This window comes from Heterodontus francisci, chromosome 7, assembly GCF_036365525.1.
Source record: "Heterodontus francisci isolate sHetFra1 chromosome 7, sHetFra1.hap1, whole genome shotgun sequence".
Classification (NCBI taxonomy): Eukaryota; Metazoa; Chordata; class Chondrichthyes; order Heterodontiformes; family Heterodontidae; genus Heterodontus; species Heterodontus francisci.
The window spans coordinates 38373187-38396692 of NC_090377.1; the positions used below are offsets into that span (position 1 = coordinate 38373187).

Consider the following 23506-nt stretch of genomic DNA (forward strand, 5'->3'; position numbering starts at 1 on the left):
TGAAAAACGTATTGGATGGAGCATCCAAACATTCCAAACAAAGTCATTAGCATGGAGGTGGGAGTGCTGGGGTATGGCCTCCCAAGTCCAGGAATTTCTGGGATCCCAGTTAGTCAGGATAGTGGTGGTCCATATGCTCAGAAGAAAGTAAAGTACTACCCTCAGGAATGGTGGTCTAGGGGTCACATTGGGGTTCCTTTCCGGGATGATGTCCTGGAGTTCCAAAAAGGAGACGTGACCAAAAGATTTTCAGAGCAGCTATCTTGCTTGGCTAGGGCATCATTCGGGTCACAGGAGTCCAGGACACCCTCTTCTCCAGCCCACCTGCCTGCAATATATTCTGTGGCCACCTGTGACAGGGAATGTCGAAGGTGTGTATTTAAATTGGATGACTTCCCCTTGACCTCACATACACTTGCAGCGGTGGAGGGAACTGGTTGGCATTTCCTGACAGGATCACTGATCCATGCGTTTTTGTGTCATGTATCTTCCTGAGGATCACATGTGATGTCTGCCAAATTCTCCTCCCTCTGTGAAAGGCAGCAAACACCGCACTGACGCATTTTTAAAAAAATGATATTAGGAGGGCTGATAAGAGCTTGAGAAAAGTACTGGGTTTTAAGGAGGAGTGAGAGGTGGAGAGGCAGAGATGTTTAGAGAGGGCATTCCAGAGCTTAGCACTTAGAGGGCTGAAGGCACGGCCTCCACTGGTGGAGTGAAGCCACTGGGTACAAGCAGCAGGCACCCAAAACTCTGTTTTGGGTTTCCTGCACAGGTGCAGGGCTCTCCTCAGATGTTCTGGCTACTGGAGCTGGACTCACTGACAGAGGGGCTGAGGAACCCCTGTCCCACTCAGAGTGCCCTGAGTGGAGCCTCAAGCTGTGGAGGTTAGCCTCTTCTCCTCCCTTTCAAGGTTCACTTGAACCTCCATGCTGTCCAGAGAAGGACAAGGAGCTGAAGAAGATTGCATCGAGCTCATGGCCAAGGCAATGGTGTGCAGGTCTTCGCGTATTTGTGGTATCTGGCTCTCCATGAGTGTTGCCAACCTCTCGATGGAGGAGGCCATGCACTCATGGACTCCTCCATCATCTGCTCATGGCTGCGCATGGCCTCTGGCAGCTCCGCCAGATGTTGCCTACCTCTCTCTGCAACTCCAGCATGCCCTGTGCTGTTGACACCAGACGCTCGTCATCAGCCTGAGGCTCATCATGGACCTGGCCACCTACAGTCCTCTGACTATCAGTGGCCTCGGCTGTCTCAGCCTCCGTCAGCTGCTCAGGCGCATGTGTGGTGCTGTCACTAGCTTCTGACCCTGATTCTAAGGCCGATCGCAAAGTCACAGAGGTGAAAATATCTGCGCTGGTGGAAGGTCAGGAGAATCATGTGATGGTGCATCCTCTGACTGCTGCTCATCCTCAGAGATTGATGGCTGTCACCCTTCAGCTGAAGCATCCTGTGGATGACGACCTACATGAGAGAAAACAAACATTTGTGTCATGTATCTTCCTGAGGATCACATGTGATGTCTGCCAAATTCTCCTCCCTCTGTGAAAGGCAGCAAACACCGCAGCTGTGCAGATCTTGTCATGCTAAGTGTGCAAGATGTGGATCTCCAGAAGTGTGGTTGATGTGAAATGAAGACTCTCTTGTACGGAGTCTCCAGTCTCACTATCTGCTGTAGAGTGGCTGCCCGGGGCTCACGCTAACTCCAGCACCTCTTCCTCAGCTGTGAAAAGAGGCTAGATATCGGCTATTCCAGCGCCAGTCCTCGAGGTCTCCCTGGTGTTATGGGCCCGCTTGTCCTGCAAGTGGAACGAGAGACATAGTAAGACTTTGCAGACAGAGCAAGAGAGCAGTTCAGCTAGTGACAGCTTCTCATCCCCTGATGGCGTTTCCTACATGGCTTCTCTCCTTGTCCACCCTGAGGAGACGTCATTGGGCTGAGCTGTGAAAGAAGGTGGCCTATGGCCAAGATACATCCATACATCTGCCAGCATATGGCAAGCCTAACACCCTTTGCCATCGCCTTTCTGGTGACTCCATCCCCATCTCACGCTGACTCCCATGTAGCCACATGCAAGCCCCAAAGAGGAGAGAGGTATGGAGAATTCACCTTGGCAGAACAAAATAGGTAATTGACTCTCTTCCTGCACTGGACACAGTTGCGTTGACCCCATGGCTGCTGACCTCCTCTGTGATCTCCATCCAGGCTCATTTGGTCAGGCAGGAGGACCTTTCCCTTGCAGCCTGGAGGAGAATTGCCTGGGTGGCATTGCTGAACATGGGGCCATCCGGTGTCTTCCACCTGACATGTTCTGTCTTGGCTTCCGGAGAGCTCCTGGCCTTTTGAAGTCTTGGTCAGCACTACAGCCGCACAAGGCCTCCAGGCAAGGGATCAGCAGCACAGGGATTCCATCCAGGAAGGGCAGCAGCACAGCAGCAGCAAAGTCAACCAATGAAGCCACAGTTTAAGCAGGGCTGGAAGTGCTTTAAATATGGTGCCAGCACCTGCCTTTGACTCCCCTGGCAATGCCATCGGCGTCTCGCTGCCCGCCCCCATCCTCCAGTGGGACAGGCGCTGTGCTTCATCTGGGCCGGCTGCCTCACGATCGTCATCGGCCAGCTGCACTTCCGGGTCCGCTGCCATGATCTGCGACAGGCTCACTAAATTCAGCCCGTCATTTGGAATTCTGTTGATTTTTAATGAAATCCATGGAGCCTTTTGTATCTGCTTTGACTTCAGTTCTTTCTGAAATTGACAGCCCTATGCACACATTAACATAATCAAATAGTATTCTGTTATTCCAAATATTTCTATTCTTGCAGTCAATAATGCACTTGCAAATCATCATAATTAGCCTTAAATAAAAACAAGAAATGTGGAAATACTCAGCAGGTCTGACAGGATCTGTGGAGAGAGAAGCAGAGTTAACATTTTAGGTCAGTGAGGGTCACTGACCTGAAACGTTAACTCTGCTTCTCTCTCCACAGATGCTGCCAGACCTGCTGAGTATTTCCAGCGTTTCTTGTTTTTATTTCAGATTTCCAGCATCCTCAGTATTTTGCTTTTATCATAATTAGTCTGTAGTTCTGTTAGCCTTCCTGGACATTTGCTTGACTTGACTGTGAATTCCATGTGAAAAGATTTTAGCATTAGCGTCAAATAGAGGAAAATATCTTTTTTATCTAAGCGAGAAAGAGAGTCAATTTTTCTTGTTCAGTGCTTCAAGTGCTTATCTATTTGCAAATTGCACAGCAATTTCAATTTGGAATTATTTCAATATCCTAATTCTGAATGCCTAATTTTATGAAGTGATTTTAATTGTAATCATCCTTTGTTGTATGATGGAAAAAAGTACAGAGATCTGGAATCTTAAGGGTTAAAATTTTCACTTTCGGCACAATCAGTGATCTAGGCAAAAATTGAGATCAAAATTGCATTAGTTTTCTGAATTGAATTTTTTGCTCAAGTTTCCTTTCAAACTCACTTGCATATCGCCGAATGCAAAATCTTCCATGAGCTAGTGCAGCGTCTTAACATATAATTTTTTTAATCAATTGTTTTGCATTAAATATATTTCTTGATATGTTTAAGAGTGGTAACTTGCTACAGTTGTGTTAACACAGCTGTATATGGGTTTATCCCTAAAAATTTAATTTTTAATCAGTGTCCAGTCTATGCGTAACCGGACCTATCACCTGACATTGACCAAGGCATCGGATTTGGACACAACAAGGGTGCACCCAGGGCAGTCAGCCCTGTAAAGTCCTCTTCAATAATATCTGGGAATGTACCAAAATTGGGAGAGCTGTCCCACAGACTAGTCAAGCAACAAACTGACATAATCACACTCACAGAATCATGGCTATCAGCCAACGTCCCCAGACTCTTCAATCACCACCTTTGAGTATGGCCTTCCCCACCAGCAGGATAGACCACTGTGGCAGCACAGTGGTATATATTTAGGAGGGAGTGGCCCTGGGAGTCCTGAATATTGATTCTATTCCCATGAAGTCTCATGGGATCAGGTCAAATATGGGCATGAAACCTCCTGCTGCTTACCACCTACTGCTGTCCCTTAGCTGATTAATCAGTACTCCTCCGTGTTGGACACCACTTTGAAGAAGCACTGAGAGAAGCAAGGGCACCGAATGTACCTTAGGCAGGGCACTTCGGTGTACATCACCACGAGTGGCTCAGTAGCAACACTACTGACCGAGCTGGCCAGTCCTAAAGGACATATTTGCCAGACTAGTCTTGCAGCAGGCGGTGAGAGAACCAAAAAGAAGGTAAAACCTACTTGGCCTCATCTTCACCAGTCTACCTCACATAAATGCATCTATCCCTGGCAACATAGGTAGAAGTGAACACACACAGTCCTGGTTGTCATGCTAGGCCCCTGCCTGCCAAGAATAAGGCACGTTAATTTTGTCATGAACTTTGATTTTAAACTGTTACTGGAGTAAAGAAAGGACTTGTTAAACAGATCAGCCGTAGCTGGAAAAGATATTTGAATATTAACAGACAGTGATTGGAAGGACGAAAGACATTTCCCTGACACATTCAACCCGCAATGGACCTTGATTACGAGGTATAGTGTAAGAGGAGCATTCCAGAGACTGCTAAGGTGATTACAATCCAACAAGTGGCCAAACCAGTTAGGCAACCTGGGTTTTTCTGAATTGTGCAAACAGTTTGAACTGAGAGTATCTGTTTGCTCCTGGACTGAGAAGATCTCTCCTGTCTGCTCCCATCTCTTTCTCACAAGCCTCTGAATCCACTGAAGACACATGAACCCCAAGAGAGAAAAGTCTCCTACAGCGAACAAGGTTTAAGAAGAATACTGGGCCCCAACAAAAAGCAAGATCTACCTACAATCAAGGATTCTACAATGAGCTCGAAGAACCGTAACAAAAATCCTTGAGATATTGCCTCTAATGTTTCCACTTTATTTTTCTTCTGCTCTTTTCTGTCTCTATTTGCATGTGTCTATCGTGTATGCATGCTAGCGTGGGTGTGTGTATCCGTAGGCGTCAACCGAATTAGAGTTTAAGTTTAATAATTTTCAACTTTTCTTCTTTAAACGTAAGAAAGCTTGTTTGTGCTGGTTTCTTTGCCTTATAATTGGAAAGCCATGAACAGGGATTCACCAAGGGGGAGCTAAAAAGACAGTATGTTTAAAATTAAACCCAGTTACGGTAAGACCAGGTGAAGGCTGAGAGGGACCCTGGTCGTAACATTGTGGAGACAAAGTCCGTCTTTATACTTAGGAAACGCTCCATCATGTTGCATGACACTACCACTGTGCTAACTGAGATAGATTCAGAACAGATCTAGCAGCTCAATACTCTGTATCTATGAGGTACTATAGACCAACAGCGCAGTGGAATTGTATTCCACCACAATCTGTAACCTCTTGGCCCAGCATATCCCTCACTCCAGCAGTAGCATCAAGCCAGGCAGCCAATTCTGGTTCAATGAGGAATGTAGGAGAGCACGCCATGAGCAGCACCAGGCATACACTAAAATTATGTGCCAATCTGGTGAAGCTACAACATTTAGCTGCATGCTAAACAACAAAGCAACATGGTATAGACAAAGCTAAGTGTTTCCATAACCAATGGATCAAAGCTCTGCAGTGTTATCATGTCCACTCATGAATGGTGGTGGACAATTAAACATGTCTAAAGTTTCCACAAATATCTTCAGCCTGAAGTGCCAACTGGATGATCCATCATAGCTTCCTCCTGAGGTACTGACTATCACAGATGTCAGTCTTCAGCCAAATTGATGCACTCCATGTTAATACCAAGAAATGACTGAGCATGCTGAATACAGCAAAGGTTCTGGGCCCCGGCTGTAGTGCTAAAAACATGTGCTCTAGAACTAGCTGCACTGCTAGCTAAGCTATTCCAGCACAACTATAGCACTGGTATCTATCCGACAAAGTGGAAAATTGTCTGGGTACGTCTTGTCCACAAAAAGCAGGACAAATCCAATCCAGCCAATTGCCACTTCATCAGCTTTCTCTCAATCAGCAGCAAAGTGATGGAAGATGTCATTGACCACCTCCCCATGATATTCAATGGCATTAAAATCATCAAATACCCCACTGTCAGCACCCTAGGATTTACTATTGACCAGGAGCTCAACTGGACCAGCCATGAGCAGGTCAGTGGCTAAGAGGTCTATGGTGAGTGACTCTTCCTGACTCCCCAAAACCATTCCTACAAGGCACAAGTCAGGAGGGTGATGGAACACTCTCCAATTGCCTGGATTAATGCAGCTCCAACAATGCACAAGAAGCTTGACATCATCCAGAACAAAGCAGCCCATTTGATCAGCAGACCTTCCAACGTTAAACATTCACTCCCTCTGCTATTGGCACACAGGATGCCAGCAGTGTGTACCATCTGCAAAATGCATTGCAGCAACTTGCCAAGACATCAACAGTATCTCCCAACCCCGCGGTCTCTACCACCTCGAAGGACAAGGGTGGCAAGTGCACTGGAACACCACCACCTGCAAGTACCCCTCCACGTTTCATATCATCCTGACTTGGAAATATATTGTAATTCCTCCAGCGCCGCTGGGTCAAAATCCTGGAATTCCTTACCTAACAGCACTGTGGGAATACCTTCACCATGCAGGCTACAGCAGTTCAAGAAGGAGCCTCACCACTACCTTCTCAAGGGATGGGCAATCAATGCTGGCCTTGCCAGTGATGTCCACATCCTGTGAATGATTTTAAAAAATGCCTAATTTAAATATCTGAAAATGACCTTCAAAAACAGTGTAACACCATTTATTAGTTTCACTGATGTACAGTGGCCAGTTTCTTATCATAAATAATTATCATATAAATAATATTTCAAAGCTTTCAAAATGTGCCTATGAATGTCCTTGCACCTAAAAAAGGAAAGCAGGTTAAATTAGCAGAAACTCAGCATGACGATTAATTTGAATGGGGACGTGGCCAGTTTTGTGGGCAGACTTAGCTTCCAGTGCATTCTTTTATACACTAGCACAAAAGTTGGCGGAAACTTGATTTGCACTGGATGTAATTTGCTTTTGAAATTCCTTGCTCTTTTGTGCTGGTTTGCCCGTTTGTGAATGAATTGCACTAGAAATGCTAGCGCAACTGGCAGTAAAGTGAAATGCCATATAATCACATTCAGAGGGCTGTGCATGTCAAGGTAAGTAACATAATAGTGGAGTCATATTCCGACATGAGTAGATGAAACACAAGTTTGCATTGCCACTAGCTGTGATGCCAAGCAGAATTTTAGTATTTGCCTATAGGAAGGTAGGAAATACCCAGAGGTCAAGTCACCTGGAGCCCATTCTGCCATCCTCTAAGTGTCCATTTACACAATAATATTGTCAGAGGCATGGGAGTAATTCATGGTTCATGGAAGAAAAATAAAAAATAATTTGCATTCAAAAAGAACACATTTGTTTGTTGGATGTTTCATTACATATAAGAAGATATTACATTGGGCTTAACCATTGAAGGCACTGATTTCCTGGTGTAGCACTTCAGCTGAAGGTTTCAGAATGCACTATCTGCTGACAATCATTGCACAGATGCATTATTTCTATTGTATCTGGTGAGTTTTTTCTATCTTGGCCTTACTGGCATTTGTCTTGTCTGCTGTCAGTAGAGGAAGATGCCTTAAGAATACGTGAGTCAGTATGAAAGCATGGAACCCATTGTGTTTTATTGATTACCTTTAAAATATGGTCATCCTGAGTACATTATGGTTTGATTTGAACAATTGCTTCTGTTTTCAATTTAGATTTACCCTGTTTCTGTATCCTTACATTGTTTTGGTTATAATATGCAGTGGCTTAAAGTGGTACACAAACGTTTTGGAAAAGAGTCCAGAATGTAGAATATTTCAACAAGACCAAACTAATGGTGTACTTTGTACACTTATAAACTGGTTTTACATTTCTATTCCAGTGAACGTCCATTTATATTCTTTGTTGTAGCTATAAACTGTTGCTTTTACTATAGGGATATATTAAAGGCCTTTACAAATCTACTCATTTGGATGGTAACACAATTATATTCATTTCACTTCAACTGCAGTCTTTCATTTTCATCAAGACACAAGTTAATAAAAAATAACTAATAAATTCAGTCATCTTATTGGACCATGCGATCTTTCCTGTGCTTGTGCACCACAGTTGCATTGTGAAATGAAACCATTTTGTTGTAAAGCTGGTATTAAAATGAGAAAGTCTAATATCCAGCCAATTATGAATCAAGTTACTTTCCATATAACAGTGCCATGGAATTAATTCTCCACTATGAATTTGTGGACCAGTTAATAAATAATGCAACAGAAATACAGTACAACTTCCAGAGCTTTGAGGTAGTAAATGCCAGTCAGAAAACATGATAACATTTTTCTGTTTGCTTACTGAAATGTGCAATCCATGGGAAATAGCTTTTTGCTGCAAAATAAGGCATTTGAAGTATGGGAATATCTCGTGAGTAACTAATTGTTCTGTCAATGTGCTTTGTTGAATGATAATTTTCTTTAATCCACTGACTGGAGATCTGAATTTATATATATTTTTTTTAATACATTTTTAAAAGACCAGCTGAAAGAATGATTTTGCTGGCAGCTTAGGTTGGCTACCTAATTTGCAACACTCTATCCTACACTGCAATGCTTGTGAGGAAGGAGATGAAATGTCTGCTAATTCCCCAGCAAGAACCAAGACCCAGGAAGGTTAAAGGAACTAATTGTTCTTTTTCTGCAAAAGAGAAATACTGCTAGCTGCTATGTTTTGAATCACTGAGGGCCTGACATGTGACAAGCCCCGTCCCATCTATGGTTTTACGGTGGTGTTTTCTCTGCAGCAGAGGAGAAGCTTTTGGATTCCCAAGTCAGGATGTGCAGACCCTAAGTGGGGTCCCTCTCTCTCTCTCTCCATTCCAGCTTGAAAGCTTTCAAATCCTGCTTGTTGATTGACCACCTTTGCATGCTGTGGCTATTATCCAAAGCCCCATTGGAGAAAATCATCTGCATCGCTATCTCCAAGAGACTCACTGAACCAGTCATCTACCTCTTGGGCGGCACAGTGGCGCAGTGGTTAGCACCGCAGCCTCACAGCTCCAGCGACCCGGGTTCAATTCTGGGTACTGCCTGTGTGGAGTTTGCAAGTTCTCCCTGTGTCTGCGTGGGTTTCCTCCGGGTGCTCCGGTTTCCTACCACATGCCAAAGACTTGCAGGTTGATAGGTTAATTGGCCATTATAAATTGCCCCTAGTATAGGTAGGTGGTAGGGAAATATAGGGACAGGTGGGGATGTGGTAGTAATGTGGGATTAGTGTAGGATTAATATAAATGGGTGGTTGATGGTCGGCACAGACTCGGTGGGCCGAAGGGCCTGTTTCAGTGCTGTATCTCTAAACTAAACTAATCTAAACTCTTCAAACTAAAAGCCTCAGGACCACTGAATTCAACTGGAAGCCAGCCAAATCACCAAACTCAACCAATCTACCTTTCCCCACTCTGTAACCTATTGTGTGTAAACCTCTAGTGTGTGTGTGAGAGTGAATGTTGGCGCATTGGTTATTATTTTATTAGTTTGGTTTACACAATGAAGTTAACCTCTTTCTTTGTTAACTCAATAAAACCTGTTCCGATTGGTTCTTGTTAGAATCATAGCAGGTAAGTCATCAAACACCTATTGAATTGACCAGTACATCCACTTTAAGAAAGAATTAAACCTATTAATGTCAAACAAGGAAAGGGAAAAGAGGGAACCCCTTCAACCCCTCCTTACTTGTCTGTAGCATAAATAACAAAAAGGAAACTCAGTTGAAGAAAATATCATTCCTTAACAGCCAAATGCCAGCCTTGCGGAGTTTATATCAAATCAAGCTATGCTTTTATTAGTTGATTTTAGTGTGACTGATCAGATCAAAATTTTATTGAAAAGAAAGTGAAGGTTGAAGCCGCTGAATTTTCTTATTATTGCAGTGATCTATTGTCATACGAAAGACTCTAAACAAAATATATATTTATATAAATAGTCAAGCAAAGTAATGGGAACCTAATTACAACAGTGCTATCTCAGAGATGATATGAGGGGTGATATGTTTTTTTTTATTCGTTCATGGCTAGGCCAGCATTTATTGCCCATCCCTAAGAGCCCTTGAGAAGGTGGTGGTGAGCTGCCTTCTTGAACTGCTGCAGTCCACGTGGGATAGGTACACCAACAGTGCTGTCAAGAAGGGGGTTCCAGGATTTTGACCCATCAACAGTGAAGGAACAGTGATATAATTCCAAGTCAGGATGGTGTGTGGCTTGGAGGGGAACTTGCAGGTGGTGGTGTTCCCATGCATCTGCTGCCCTTGTCCTTCGAGATGGTAGAAGTCCTGGGTTTGAAAGATGCTGTCTAAGGACCCTTGGTGCATTGTTGCAATGCACCTTGTAGATGGTACACACTGCTGCCACTGTGCGTCCGTGGTGGAAGGAGTGAATGTTTGTGGATGGGGTGCTAATCAAGCGGGCTGCTTTGTCCTGTATGGTGATGAGCTTCTTGAGTGTTGTTAGAGCTGCACCCATCCTGGCAAGTGGAGAGTATTCCATCACACTCCTGACTTGTGCCTTGTAGCTGGTGGACAGGCTTTGGGGAGACAGGAGGTGAGGATAGATACATTTTATGTCAACAAGGAATAAGATTGCCATTGCCTTTGAAGTGTGCTGTGAAGTTGAATTTTAATCTATAACTGACATCTGCACTGTTTGTAGGTACCAGACCTCACCTGAAAAGACACAATTTAGTATCTAACAGATGACAGAGAGATGAAACCTAGGATTGGATTTTCGCATCAGGAGCAGAAACGGAAGTCGGGACTGCTTCCAAAACCCAAACCCGTCCCCGGGGAACAGAAATGAGTCTTTGCTTTATGGGGCCGACCCCTTAATTGATGTGGAGACAGGTTTAGCAGCCTATTAGAGGCTAAAGGGGTAGGAACGGAGGCAGGCCAACTGAAGTGTGGGCCTGATTTAAGCTTCCCATCTGGCTGTTGTTCCACTGATAAAAGAGTACAGAGAAGATTCTCATTGAGCTTTGAGCTGGGTTGCTGTTTACCATCATGTCTCAGGAGAGCCAGAGGCCTGAAACCCAGGGTAGGACAGCCCCTCATTTTTCAGACAACGACCTGGAAGTGTCAAACAGGCCTGGATGAAAATCGCTGCCACTGTCAGCAGCAGAAGCATTGTAAGATGATCCAGGATCCAGTGTAGGAAAAGGTTCAATGACCTCATATGTTCTGGCAATGTGAGTACAACTCCCAACCCTCAGGACAGGCTTCCAGGTCTTCACTCCATCTAAGGAGTCTCAGGGCACATGTTGTTCCTGAACATGGGGAGGGGTATTGTGCACAAAGGGCACATACTGACCCCTCAGAATGGCTCAGAGCTGTAGTTCTCCTGAAGATCTGCCAACACTAAAACATGCAGCTTCTAAAGAATAGGGGCTGATGCCATTGGCCACAGATGACAGCAGTGCCTTATACACTTTCTCTTGTGCTTGCAGGGGAAATGGGCACATAATGCCCATGAAAGGGCACAAACAGGTGGAAGGGTATGACACTTTCACATCATAACAGCAATGGAGGATCAAGCGATGGAGATAGCCAGGATAGCAGGGGAGGAGGAAGTCGGCCCTGGTGAAATGGGCACTCATGGTGGAGATGGTGATTGCAGAGGGTAAAACGCTCATTAAGGGGGTGCAATGCATTCCACTCTGTCCAATAATATGCTAATCACTGAGTTGCATTGAGATGCCTCAGCACTGCAGAGATTTCTGCTCTCCAAGGCTAAGTCTCATGATCTCTTTTTGTGTCTCCCACAGGTGCACCCCAGGAGACCTGCTCTCTCTCCCTCCGTGGTTTCAGATTCCCACTAAGGAACTGAAGAAGCTTTGTCACACCATACAAGCGCACTGTCCACCAGCGCAGATACACTCACCCCCGTGGGTCCTTGCGGGCATTTAGATAGGGTGGCACTGGGTGAGGAGCTCAGCACTAATGTGCAAGAGGAGGTGCCAGAGGCAGAGTCAGCTGTGGGCAGACTTCCTCATAGGAGGGAGGACAGACACAGCCTTGCTCAGCTGCACATAGATGCAGGGCCTCAGGAGTCAATGGAAAGGAGGCTCTAAATAGACCAGAGTTCTCTGAGGGAGTGCAGGGTCATGGGCAGACAATGGAGGAGTTCATGCAGCTCATGTGTGTCACTTTGGCTTTGGGCTATGAGAGCATGAGCTCCTTCATTGAAAGAGTGGCCAACCTTATGGAGCACCACATTCAGCAGCACTTGGAGTGCATGAAGGAACTGCGGACTGACATCCACAGGATGCATGCCACAGAATGTAACCTGGACCCATCAGTGGCACTAGTGGCACAGAGATGCTTGGAGGGGATGCCAGTTGTGCACCGGCTAGTTCCCCCCACAGCCATCTGGAGTGATCTACAAGGGCTAATGATGCCACTGAAGAGGATGAGAGTGCCACCCTCACAGGGCACCTTCATCATCCTTGACCTCCTTGGCTCCGCTGACAGTGGGAGCATCTGTACAGCAGGGCCAAGTGATGGAGACTGCCCCTGCAATGATGCAAGATCAGCAGCCTCTCGAGATACCCCCACAGGCACCTCCATGATGAGGACGACTACCATGTGCATCTTGGCTTCAAGCCGCAGCAAGTGAGCAGGCTGTCTCCACCTCCTCAAAGGCCAGAAAGGGAGCATGGCGTAGAAGTGGCTGTGCATGGAGCACTGAGTGGGTCACTAGAGTATCTTTGCGCTGTATCTGTGCACTGTTCTCCTTTCTAAACACTATGTTAATAATGGCATCTTAAGCCACACGTCTGATAGTCCTTTTATTGATGGTGGGCCAAGAAAAGAGGTATGAGGTGGTGAGGGAGATCAAGAGTACCTCAATGGTAAAACATCTGGGAAAATGTGCTTCCTTCATTGGAGGTAAGAGTTTAGACGTTTCAGGCTTTGACTTCATTGGATGTGTGAGCACAGTTATCTCAGAGTTGCTGGCATACCATTTCTTTCATCCTGGGTCAGAGGGCAGTTGATACATTCCTAAGTAAGATGATCCCTGACATTCATGGCATCCTGACTAGACCTTAGCGCCCAGGGCAGTGTCTGGCCACCTCCCTGTGCAGCCGGTGCAACTGTCTGTTCTGCATCCTCTCCCGTGCCTCCTCTTACTCCGCTTCTCCCACATCCTGTCCCACTTCTTACTCCAATGAGCTGTCTCCTTCCAGGACCTCACGGTCCTTAAGGTTCACAACTCTCTGGAGGCCATGTTATGGAGAGCGCAACAGACCATCACAATGACCAAGACCCTTGGAGCAGTAGATTGGAGGACACCACCTGACTCATCTAGGCACCGGAAATGCAACTTCAGAAGCCCGATGGCCTGCTTGATGGTTGTCCTGGTGAGCAGGTGGCATTGGTTGTATCGCCTCAGTGCTTCTGTCTGGGACTTTTGCAGAGGGGTGAGTAGCCGTCTCTTCAAGGAATATCCCTTGTCCCCGAGGATCCATCCATGTATTTTAGGGGTTGAAGTAAAGAGCTGCAGCAGCCTGGACAGGTGGAGAATAAAGGAGTCATAGCAGAGGCCAGGAAAGTGAATGCACACATGGAGGAAGCTCTTGTTGTAGTTCCAGACCAGTTGAATGTTGAGGAAATGGAAGCCCTTCCTGTTGATGAATTTCACTGGGTGGTCACTTGGTGCCTTGATGGCCACTTGGGTGCAATCAATGATACCCTGAACCTGGAGGAATCCAGTGATGGCAGCAAAACCCAATACTTTCTGTGCCTGTGAGGCCTAATCTGTGTGAACTGAATGTATTGTCCAGCCCTGGCAAATACGGCATCAGTGACCTGCGAGATGAAGTGGTGTGCAGCCACCAAGGTTGCAGCTGATCCTTGGAAGGACCCAGAAGTGAAGATGTTCAAGGCCACAGTGACTTTGACAGCTACTGGCAGGGCATGGAGACCAGTGCTGCAAGGTGCAAGTTTTTCAGCGATGATAGGAGGGTGACGACACCCTGCACTTCCTGTGTGCTTACTGCCCATTCTCCCTGCCACCTGCACTGCATGAGGGCACCTGTTTGTCAATGAACAAGTGGCCCTCTGTGCCTTTCACCCTTTTAAGTGGCCCAGGTAATTCCCTCGGGCGGCCATGACTGGCTCCCACTGTGTACCTGCCTCCCTTCACCTGTTCTGCCCCAGACAGCCTTGGCAGTCTATGTGCCCCTGCAAAAATCTCAGCATCCCCCATTAATGAACTCTTAATGAGCTCATCAACCACCTTAATTGGCCTTAATTGGGGGCAGGGCGGGATCACGATCCTGCACTCCCCCTGCCCTGGTGAACATGGCCTGTGCCAGGAATGGAGTCAGGAAAACAGCATGCTGGCTGGCGCCAGTATTTTTGGGCCCCCTTGCCTCCATTCCTGACCCAAAAATTCAGCCCTTAGTATTAGTCTGCCTCTAATGATCAAAGAGGTTGATTTGTCATTTTTGTAATTTGACCACATAAAATGAATTTTAGGGCTAAATATTTCCAAGAGACTGCTAAAGGGAAAAATAAACTATTGCACCACCTAAATGTCTTTCAGATGAAAGAACTTGTGAGCCATATCAGTTCCGATGCAAGAACAATCGTTGTGTACCTGGGCACTGGCAGTGTGACTATGATAATGACTGTGGAGATAACTCTGATGAGGAATCATGTGGTAAGTTCATCATTTGCTTTGATATTTGATTAATGATTTGGAAAAAAAGTAATTTTCTCAGTGTTGAGAGTGCTCGTAAAACTGCTTAGAGTTCAGTTGCCAGCACAACACAGCGCAGATTCTGTAGTGAGTCACTAATTCATAGTTTTAGTGAATAATCCTTAAGAACAGACAGTGAAGGAAATAACACTTTACATTGCCAAGATGATTCTGAGGCTGCATTATTGTAGGAAGTGATGCTGTATTACATGTAGACTTATGTCTTTTGTGACCTGAGAGTTTTTCATGCAATCATTACATCTTAACAAATACTCAATTTTCGATTTGGACGAAAGAATGCGGAGGATTGTTCTTACACTTATTTTTATTATCCCCTATCATTACTATCAAATTTGGAGTGTTTGCTGAAATCTGAACACTTTCAGGTTAATTCCTTCCAGCTGCCTTTGAATATTATACTGTTAGATCTCAATGCAGCTCTGGGGCAAACCAATGTCACGGAGGAGGTTTGGCAAGTGAGGCACTTCCCTCAGCTAGAACTGCCAGACTTGCAATAACTGCAGAATGGCAAACGTATGAAAGAAACTATTTCTGTTTTAGAATATTCCAGGCACAAGACCATTTATAAAACTGAATTCTTTTCGGATTTTTTTGCCCTTCTAAGCTTCTCCTCGGGTAATTGGGTCTCCTTTCCTGCTTTGCAGTGTGTACGTTCACTGGCATTCTGCATGAGCAAAGGCCCATTGCCATGGTGACAAGCTGGCTTGGTTAGGCATGTATAGTGTGTGTCTCACCTGCCAAAAAGATCACCAGCTGCCACTGCAGTGTTGTCAATTTTTCCAAGGCATGAGTTTGGAAAGGTGCCTTTTGGTGATTGAGCCAGGTCTTCCAGTTATGCAGCTGTGTGAGTTTCCAGAGCACAGTATGCCAGAACTCGAGTAAACTCCTCCACATAGTTATTAGCTAAACCCATCTTCTGGTACAAATTATACTCCTTCAAGGGGGAAGGACAAACACAGTACTCCTGCATACATAACAATTAAAGGCTTTCCAAGATGGGAAACTCAGGACTGGTTGTCCAGGCTGGTCCAAAGGGCTTGCCCCCATTGAAACAAATGCAGTCACGCTGGGATGCACGTGACATCACCCTGTAACACACAGCACCGATCAACTGAGGGTAGAAAAAGTGAGAACAGAAAGTGCTGGAAATACTCAGCAGGTCAGAGAAACAGAGTTAATGTTTCAGGTCTGTGGCCTTTGATCAGAACTGGTTACAGACCTGAAATGTTAATTCTGATTCTCTCTCCACAGATGTTTCTAGACCTACTGAGTATTTCTAGCACTTTCTGTTCTTGTTTCAGAGTTCCAGCATCCACAGTATTTTGCTCTTCTTTGAGGGCAGAAGGCCACCTGAAATGGCATATTTCCATAAAGCAATAAATTTAACAGCATTTCTTATCATTGTAAGTGTACATTCATATTCTTTCTTATAAGGACAGCCATAAAGGCGGGGCTAAAGTGTGGCGAGTCAAAGAGATTTAGCTGTTGGCAGGAAAAAGGACAGAAGCGCAAGGAGAGAGCCAACTGTGGAACAGCCCCGACAACCAATTTTATCTGTAGCACCTGTGGAAGAGTCTGTCACTCTAGAATTGGCCTTTATAGCCATTCCAGGCGCTGCTTCACAAACCACTGACCTCCTCTAGGCGCTGACCCATTGTCTCTCAAGACAAGGAGGCCAAAGATGAAGAAGAAGGGAGGAATGAACAGAAAATTATAATTCGAGACTTCCCTTTCCTATAAATGACACCACTTCCCAGAAACATTTTTTCAATATTCAGCTTTAGATTATTTGCTGACGAATACCATATATACAAGGGATAATTAGAATTTGATTGTCTCAAATTTATCAATTTAGCTGCTTGTTATTGATTTGAACAATTATATTGATAGTAAACAGGTTAAGCAGTAATTCATGCTGGGGTATAATTTAATTGGCACCACAGAAATCAGCCTGTACCTCTTTTATGCGATTAGGCAGTGACTATCAGGAAACTGTTGAAAACGCAGGGCTCACTCGATAACCATTGGTTAATTTTTCCTCTAATCACCCAGGGACATTGGAGGACATGTTGCCCCCTCCCCCATTGCTTGGCTGAGATTAATTTAGCACAACAAAAACAACAACGTGCATTTATATAGTGCCTATAATGTAGTAAAATATCCCAAGGCACTTTAAAGAAGCATTACAAAAGGTAGGTACATCAGGGAATTCAGGTCTAGAATGATCTCTTGGACGAGTTTCGATTGTCTAGATGGAGCAGTGAGGAATTTCCCAATTTCCACCCCCCCCCCCCCCCCCGAATTGGCATGGGTTTCTGTCTGTCTTTTCACGTCTCCCAGGAGATCACATGGTTTTGGGTGGGATGGAGAGTGTATATATTGTGATACACAAGGTATTGCAATTGTGTGGGACAGACTGGATGGATCTTTACCTATCCCTCATTGTTCGTATGTTTGTATGTCCATATGTTATTTGAACAAATTTGACACTGAGCCGTAGACAGATATTAGGACAGGTGACCAAAAGCTTGGTCAAAATGGTGAATTTTAAGGAGAGACTTTAAGTACGAAAGAGTGCGAGAGAGCTGGAGAGGTTTAGGGATTGAATTCTAGAGTTTAGGGCCTAAGGCAGCTGAAGGCATTGTGGCCAATGGCGGAATGATGGAAATTGAGAATGCATAAGAACCCAGAATTTGAGGACCACAGAGATCTCAGAGGATTGCAGGGCTAGAGGTGGTTACAGAGATAGGGAGATACGAGGCCCTGGAGGGATTTGAACACAAGGATGAGAATTTTAAAATTTAAAAATTGACTGTGAGCCAATGTAGGCCAACAAGCACAAGGGTTAGCGGGACTTGTGGCTTGTTAGATACAGGCAGCAGAGAGTCATTCTCAATGATGGGGGAGCCCAGCACATCAGTGCAAAAGACAAGGCTGAAACATTTGCAACAATCTTCAGCCAGAAGTGCCAAGTGGATGATTCATCTCGGCCTCCTCCTGAAGTCCCCAGCATCACAGATGCCAGTCTTCAACCAATTCGATTCACTCCACATGATATCAAGAAACGACTGAAGGCACTAGATGCTTCACAGGCTATGGGCCCTGGCAACATTCTAGCAATAGCACTGAAGACCTCGTGCTCCAGAACTTGCCGTGCCCCTAGCCAAGCTATTCCAGTACAGCTAAAACACTGGCATCTACCCAGCAATGTGGAAAATTGCCCAGGACAAATCCAACCCGGCCAATTACCGCCCCATCAGTCTACTATCGATCATCAGTAAAGTGATGGAAAGTGTCGTCGACAGTGCTATCAAGCGGCGCTTGATTAGCAATAACCTGCTCACTGATTCTCAATTTGGGTTCCGCCAGGGCCACTCAGCTCCTAACCTCATTACAGCCTTGGTTCAAACATGGACAAAAGAGCTGAACTCAAGAGGTGAGGTGAGAGTGACTGCTCTTGACATCAAGGCAGCATTTGACTGAGTTTAGAGCCCTCGCAAGACTGGAGTCAATAGGAATCGGGGAAAACATGCCGCTGATTGGAGTCATACCTAGCACAAAGGAAGATAGTTGTGGTTGTTGGAGATCAGTCATTCAGTTCCAGGACATCACTGCAGGAGTTCCTTAGGGTAATGACCTAGGTCCAACCATCTTCAGCTGCTTCATCAATGACCTTCCGTCCATCATATGGTCAGAAGTGGGGATATTTGCTGATGATTGCACAATGTTCAGCACAATTTGAAACTCCTCAGTCCATGCAGAAATACAGCAAGACCTGGACAATATTCAGGCTTGGGCTGATAAGTGGCAAGTAACATTCGTGCCACACAAGTGCCAGGCAATGATTATCTCAAAGAAGAGAGAATCTAACCATCTCCCCTTGACATTCAATGGCATTATAATCCCCCATATCAACAGCCTGGGGGTTACCATTGACCAGAAACTGAACTTAAGTAGCCATATAAAAACAGTGGCTACAAGAGCAAGTCAGAGGCTAGGAATCCTGTGGCAAGTAACTCACCCCCTGGCTCCCAAAGCTTGTCTACCATCTACAAGGCACAATTCAGGAGTGTGATGCAATACTCTCCACTTGGATGGGTGCAACTCCAACAACACTCAAGAAACTCAACACCATCCAGGACAAAGCAGCCCACTTGATTGGCACCCCATCCATGAACATTCACTCCCTCCACCACCTAGGCACAGTGGCAGCAATGTGTACCATCTACAAGATGCACTGCAGCAATGCACCAAGGCTCCTTAGAAAGCACCTACCAAATCCACAATGCCATCCTGACTTGCAACTATATCGCCGTTCCTTCACTGTCACTGGGTCAAAATCCTGGAACTCCCTTCCTAACAGCCCTGTTGGTGTACCTACCCCACATGGACTGCAGCAATTCAAGAAGGCAGCCAAGCATCACCTTCCCAAGGGCAATTAGGGATGGGCAATAATTGCCGACCTAGTCAGCGATGCCCACATCCCATGAATGAATAAATAAAAAGGATGAGCTCATATTTATGGTGCGTAGTGTATTTCAACCTGGGACCTATCAAATTTATATGCTTACAAACACACTACATGGTGCATTTGCCTAATCAAGAACGAGACAGTTCATCTATGTTTTATTTCTCTGGGGATACTATATGTTATTGTTCACTCATTTTTTAAAACATTTCCTTTTCTTGAAATAACATGATTTCTGATTGATTAAGAAATAAATAACTTGCATTTATATAGTGCGCTTCACAAATTTGGGACACCCCAAAGCATTTTACAGCCAACAAATTAATTCTGAAGTGTAATTACTGCTGTAGAGAAAAGCAATAGCCAATTTGTGCACAGCAAGATCCCACAAGAACCATTGTGATAAATGACTAAATAATGTGCTTTCAGTGTTGTTGGTTGAGGGATTAATGTTAGTGGTGGATATGGCACAAGTAATAGTTAGATCCTCTTGATTAAGTGAAGTACAAAACTGAAATTCTGCCAGATTATATGTCTTGCTTTAAACCATTAATAACCATTTCCAGTCAAAATTTATATTACAGTGTTTGCATATTAATGGTCATCCTGGAACTGTCAACATTTATCACGACTTTGAAATTCTTTTTAAATTCTGTACTCATCCATTTTGCTGAACCATCTAATTTAACATTCAGGCATTTATTAGATTTTAAAGAGCTTCTGAATTTTTTACATTGCTCCTGCACCCCTACATAATAAGTTTTCATAACTGGACTACTCCTCTGATTTATTATTTTGTTTGTTCCAAATTTCATTAAAATTAATATAGTTGCAAAATTAAAATGGCATGAGAACATCTTCCATTCAGGACACTATATTGATCTCAGTTTGTGACAATGATGGAACAATTCTCCCATGGAATAGAACTAATTATTAAATTAAAGGATTTTAATTGCTTATTTGTTAAATATCAGCACTTCGCTCGTGCTCCATGAATGAGTTTACCTGTGCCAATGGTCGTTGTGTCGCTGCCAGATGGAGATGTGATGGAGATTATGATTGCTCTGATAGCTCAGATGAAGTAAGTACGAAGTTTTATTTTATGGCTGTTTATAGATAATAAAGTAAAGCAGATGATCCATTGTCTGAGTGCAATATGACTTCAGTATTTCAAGTCTTTTCATCAATGAACCTTTCATTTAGCTCAGTGAGAGTTTGCTGAATATCTTTTCACAGGTAAGCGTTTGACATAAATGTCAGTTCCACCCCACACCCATCACCTCCATTACCTAGTGAAAAAGACTCTCACATTTCCTTGTTTCTAATATTAAATTCATAAAAGTTCAATTATCCATTTTTCCCCTATATTTTCCAAAGCTGTTAATGGTTCTCTTTGCTCCGGCACCATCCTTTTCCTCTTAAACGTGCCTTCATCACACCCTTGTTTTCATCCTATCTGTCTCTCCAATCATTCAAACCTCCTTTTCTCTCTAAAGTCTTCCAAATTGTGAAATAAACACAGAAAATCCTGGAAATACTCAAAGTCTAGAAGTCTCTGTGGAGAAACAGAGTTAATGTTTCAGGTTGATGACCTTCATCTGAACATTTGACCAAGTGTTATCTGCCTGAAATGATGGGCGGAATTTTCCAGATTGGGTTGCAATCCCGATGTCAGCTCAATTCCTGGTCGGGAACCTGGAGGTGGCCATGGGGGACATCGCTCACGATCTTCCCAGAGGCGGCCAATTAAGAAGCCACCTCCAGGAACCCCGTCCAATTAAAGATGGCAGGTGAACCAGTGAAATGGGAGGCCCAATAGCAGGGCTCGCAGCGATGTCTGGCTGGCAGTCCCACTGGGAAAGGTGGGCACTGCTGAGGCAGGCAGGAGACCGCAAAGGCACCTCAAAATGAGGCACTCTCTGCAGGATTGTAAAAAGTTAAAAAAAATCCCTCATTGCCATAGCTGTCAGGCCATCAGTGTGGAGGGTGAACTACAGGATGGTCTGCAGCTGCGGCTGTGGCCATCACATCCCAACAGGTCTGTGCCGGGACGATGGAAAGGAGGCATCGATGGCCCCCCAGCATGCCACCAAGAGACTGTCTCCAGTTAAATGCCAGGCTCCAACCTCAGCAGGGGGCCTGGCTGCCATCGGGAAGATCACAGTGGAGGTGGCATTTCTCCCCCAATTGGCCCAACAATGGGCCTAAATGGCTGCCCGCTGCTGCTGGGCAGGTAACCTCTGCTGTGCTCAGCATGCCTTTGGCAAGAATGCTCGGAGGCGTGAACGCAACAGATAGCCGACCCGATGAGCTCTTTACTGATTTTGCCCCTGGTCTCGCCTCCTAACCCATCTTCATGGGGTCAGGAAAATTCAACCCGTTAACTCTGCTCTCTCTCCACAGATGCTGCCAGACCTGCTGAGTATTATCTGCATTTTCTGTTTTTATTTCAAATTCCCAACATTCAAAGTACTTTGTTCCTTAAATTGTGGTTATCTCCCAGCTGTATGCCTACCTCTCCCAAGATTTGCTATTCCAATTCCTTCAGTTCAGTTTACACCCTGCTCACAGCACTGAGACTGCCCTGGCTAAAGATGTAAATGACATTGTGTGACTGACTATTTCCCATTTGTCTTCTTTGACATTTCTTTATCATTTGATCTGGTTGACTACACCATTCTCCTCCATTGCCTCTTCTTTGTTGTTCAGTTCTGTGGGATTGTACTCATGAGGTTTCTCTCCAACTGTCCAAAAGCAGCAAGTCTATCTCCAGCTGGTTATCAGAACTTCCCTTCTGATAGTCATCCAGAATTGTCTGATTTATCCTTTCCATCCTCACCTTTATCTGCATTCTATCCCATCCACAGGCATGGAGTCTGATTTCATATTTATCCTAAGAACACTCAAGTATACCTCTCCACCACTACCCTTTACCTAACTGTACTGTCAGACTGCCTGACTAACAGGAGATCGTGAATGAATCAAAATTTCCTTCCATTAAACATTGGAAAGATAAATGTTCTAAATTTTGGCCCCCATCATAATCTCTGCTTCCTTGCCACTGGCTGCATCCTCTTCGCTGCCCCATACTAAGCCTGAACCTGGTCATAAAAAATCTCCATGTCCTGTTAAAACCAGTTTTGGATTTCAAGCCCCAAATATGTGGCAGACTACAAATATCTCCTCAGGTCAGGAAAAAAAAACCCGACCCGAACCCGACAGAACCACATCAGACCCGAGCCCGACCCGGCCCGAGTCCTTCCATTTTTTCCCACACCTGACCCAACCCAAGCCCGACCCAACCCGAGCCCGACCCGACCACCGGAATGTTCACTCTACCTACCTTCCGATCCGAATCCGTTTTTCACTTTGTGCAGATAAGCAACAAAAGAGACGCTCACTGTGTAGACTCAGAGTCTCTCTCCTTGACGTCCCCGACTCCCAGCTCAGGCAGGCTTTTCAACTTTTGACACTCACTAAACTCAACTTCCCAGCAGAGCAAAAGGTAATACCGTGGGATTGTGTCCGACCCGACCCGACCCGAGCCCAAAAGTCGGACCCGGAAGAGCAACCCGACACATGTCATCGGGTCCCGTCAAGTTCGGGTCGAGTAGCAGGCCTTTACCTCTGCAACATTATCCCCTTTTGCAACTATCTCACCCATTCCATCAGCAATCCTTTATTTACTCTCTTGTCAGCTTAAGACTAGATTTCTCCAATGTCCTCCTTGTCTACCTCTCACAAATGCCTGCTTGTTCAAAATTCAACCACTCATATCATGTCACACTAAATTCTCCCTGCCTATACCTTCACCCTCACTGATCTACACCAGCTCTCTTGCCCACAAGGCATTAAATTTAAAGCCTTCATTCAAATTCTTCTGTGGTCTTACTTTACCTTTCCTCAGCAGCATCTCCAGCCTCATAGCCTTTTCCATGCCCCTAGTCCCCTGACTCTGATCTATTGTGCATCCCTCCCTCTGTTTGCCCTGACATTTGAGGTAGAGACTGCAGCTGCCGCGCCTGCTTTCTGAACCCCGAAAACCCCAACATCCCTAAGCCTCTCACCTTTAAATCTTTTCAACTCAGTTTTCAGTCAACTCCCATCATTATCACAACTTGACTTCCCGTTCTTTAATTCCTTTATTTCTCTCTCCCCTCACACCTGCGGCAACCCCCCCACCCCCTACTCCCCA

At 45.1% G+C, this 23506-nt stretch overlaps 1 protein-coding gene across 4 annotated transcripts in view; it reads left to right on the forward strand.

Moving 5' to 3' along the window:
• Positions 1 to 23506, forward strand: part of LOC137371926 (low-density lipoprotein receptor-related protein 1-like) — a 1827029-nt gene that overhangs the window by 1627565 nt on the left and 175958 nt on the right. For all 4 annotated transcript variants that reach the window (XM_068035008.1, XM_068035009.1, XM_068035010.1 and 1 more), the window contains exons 68-69: positions 14667 to 14783; positions 20286 to 20392. In XM_068035008.1, coding sequence (XP_067891109.1) covers positions 14667 to 14783; positions 20286 to 20392 — 224 coding nt within the window. The remainder of the gene's footprint in view (positions 1 to 14666; positions 14784 to 20285; positions 20393 to 23506) is intronic.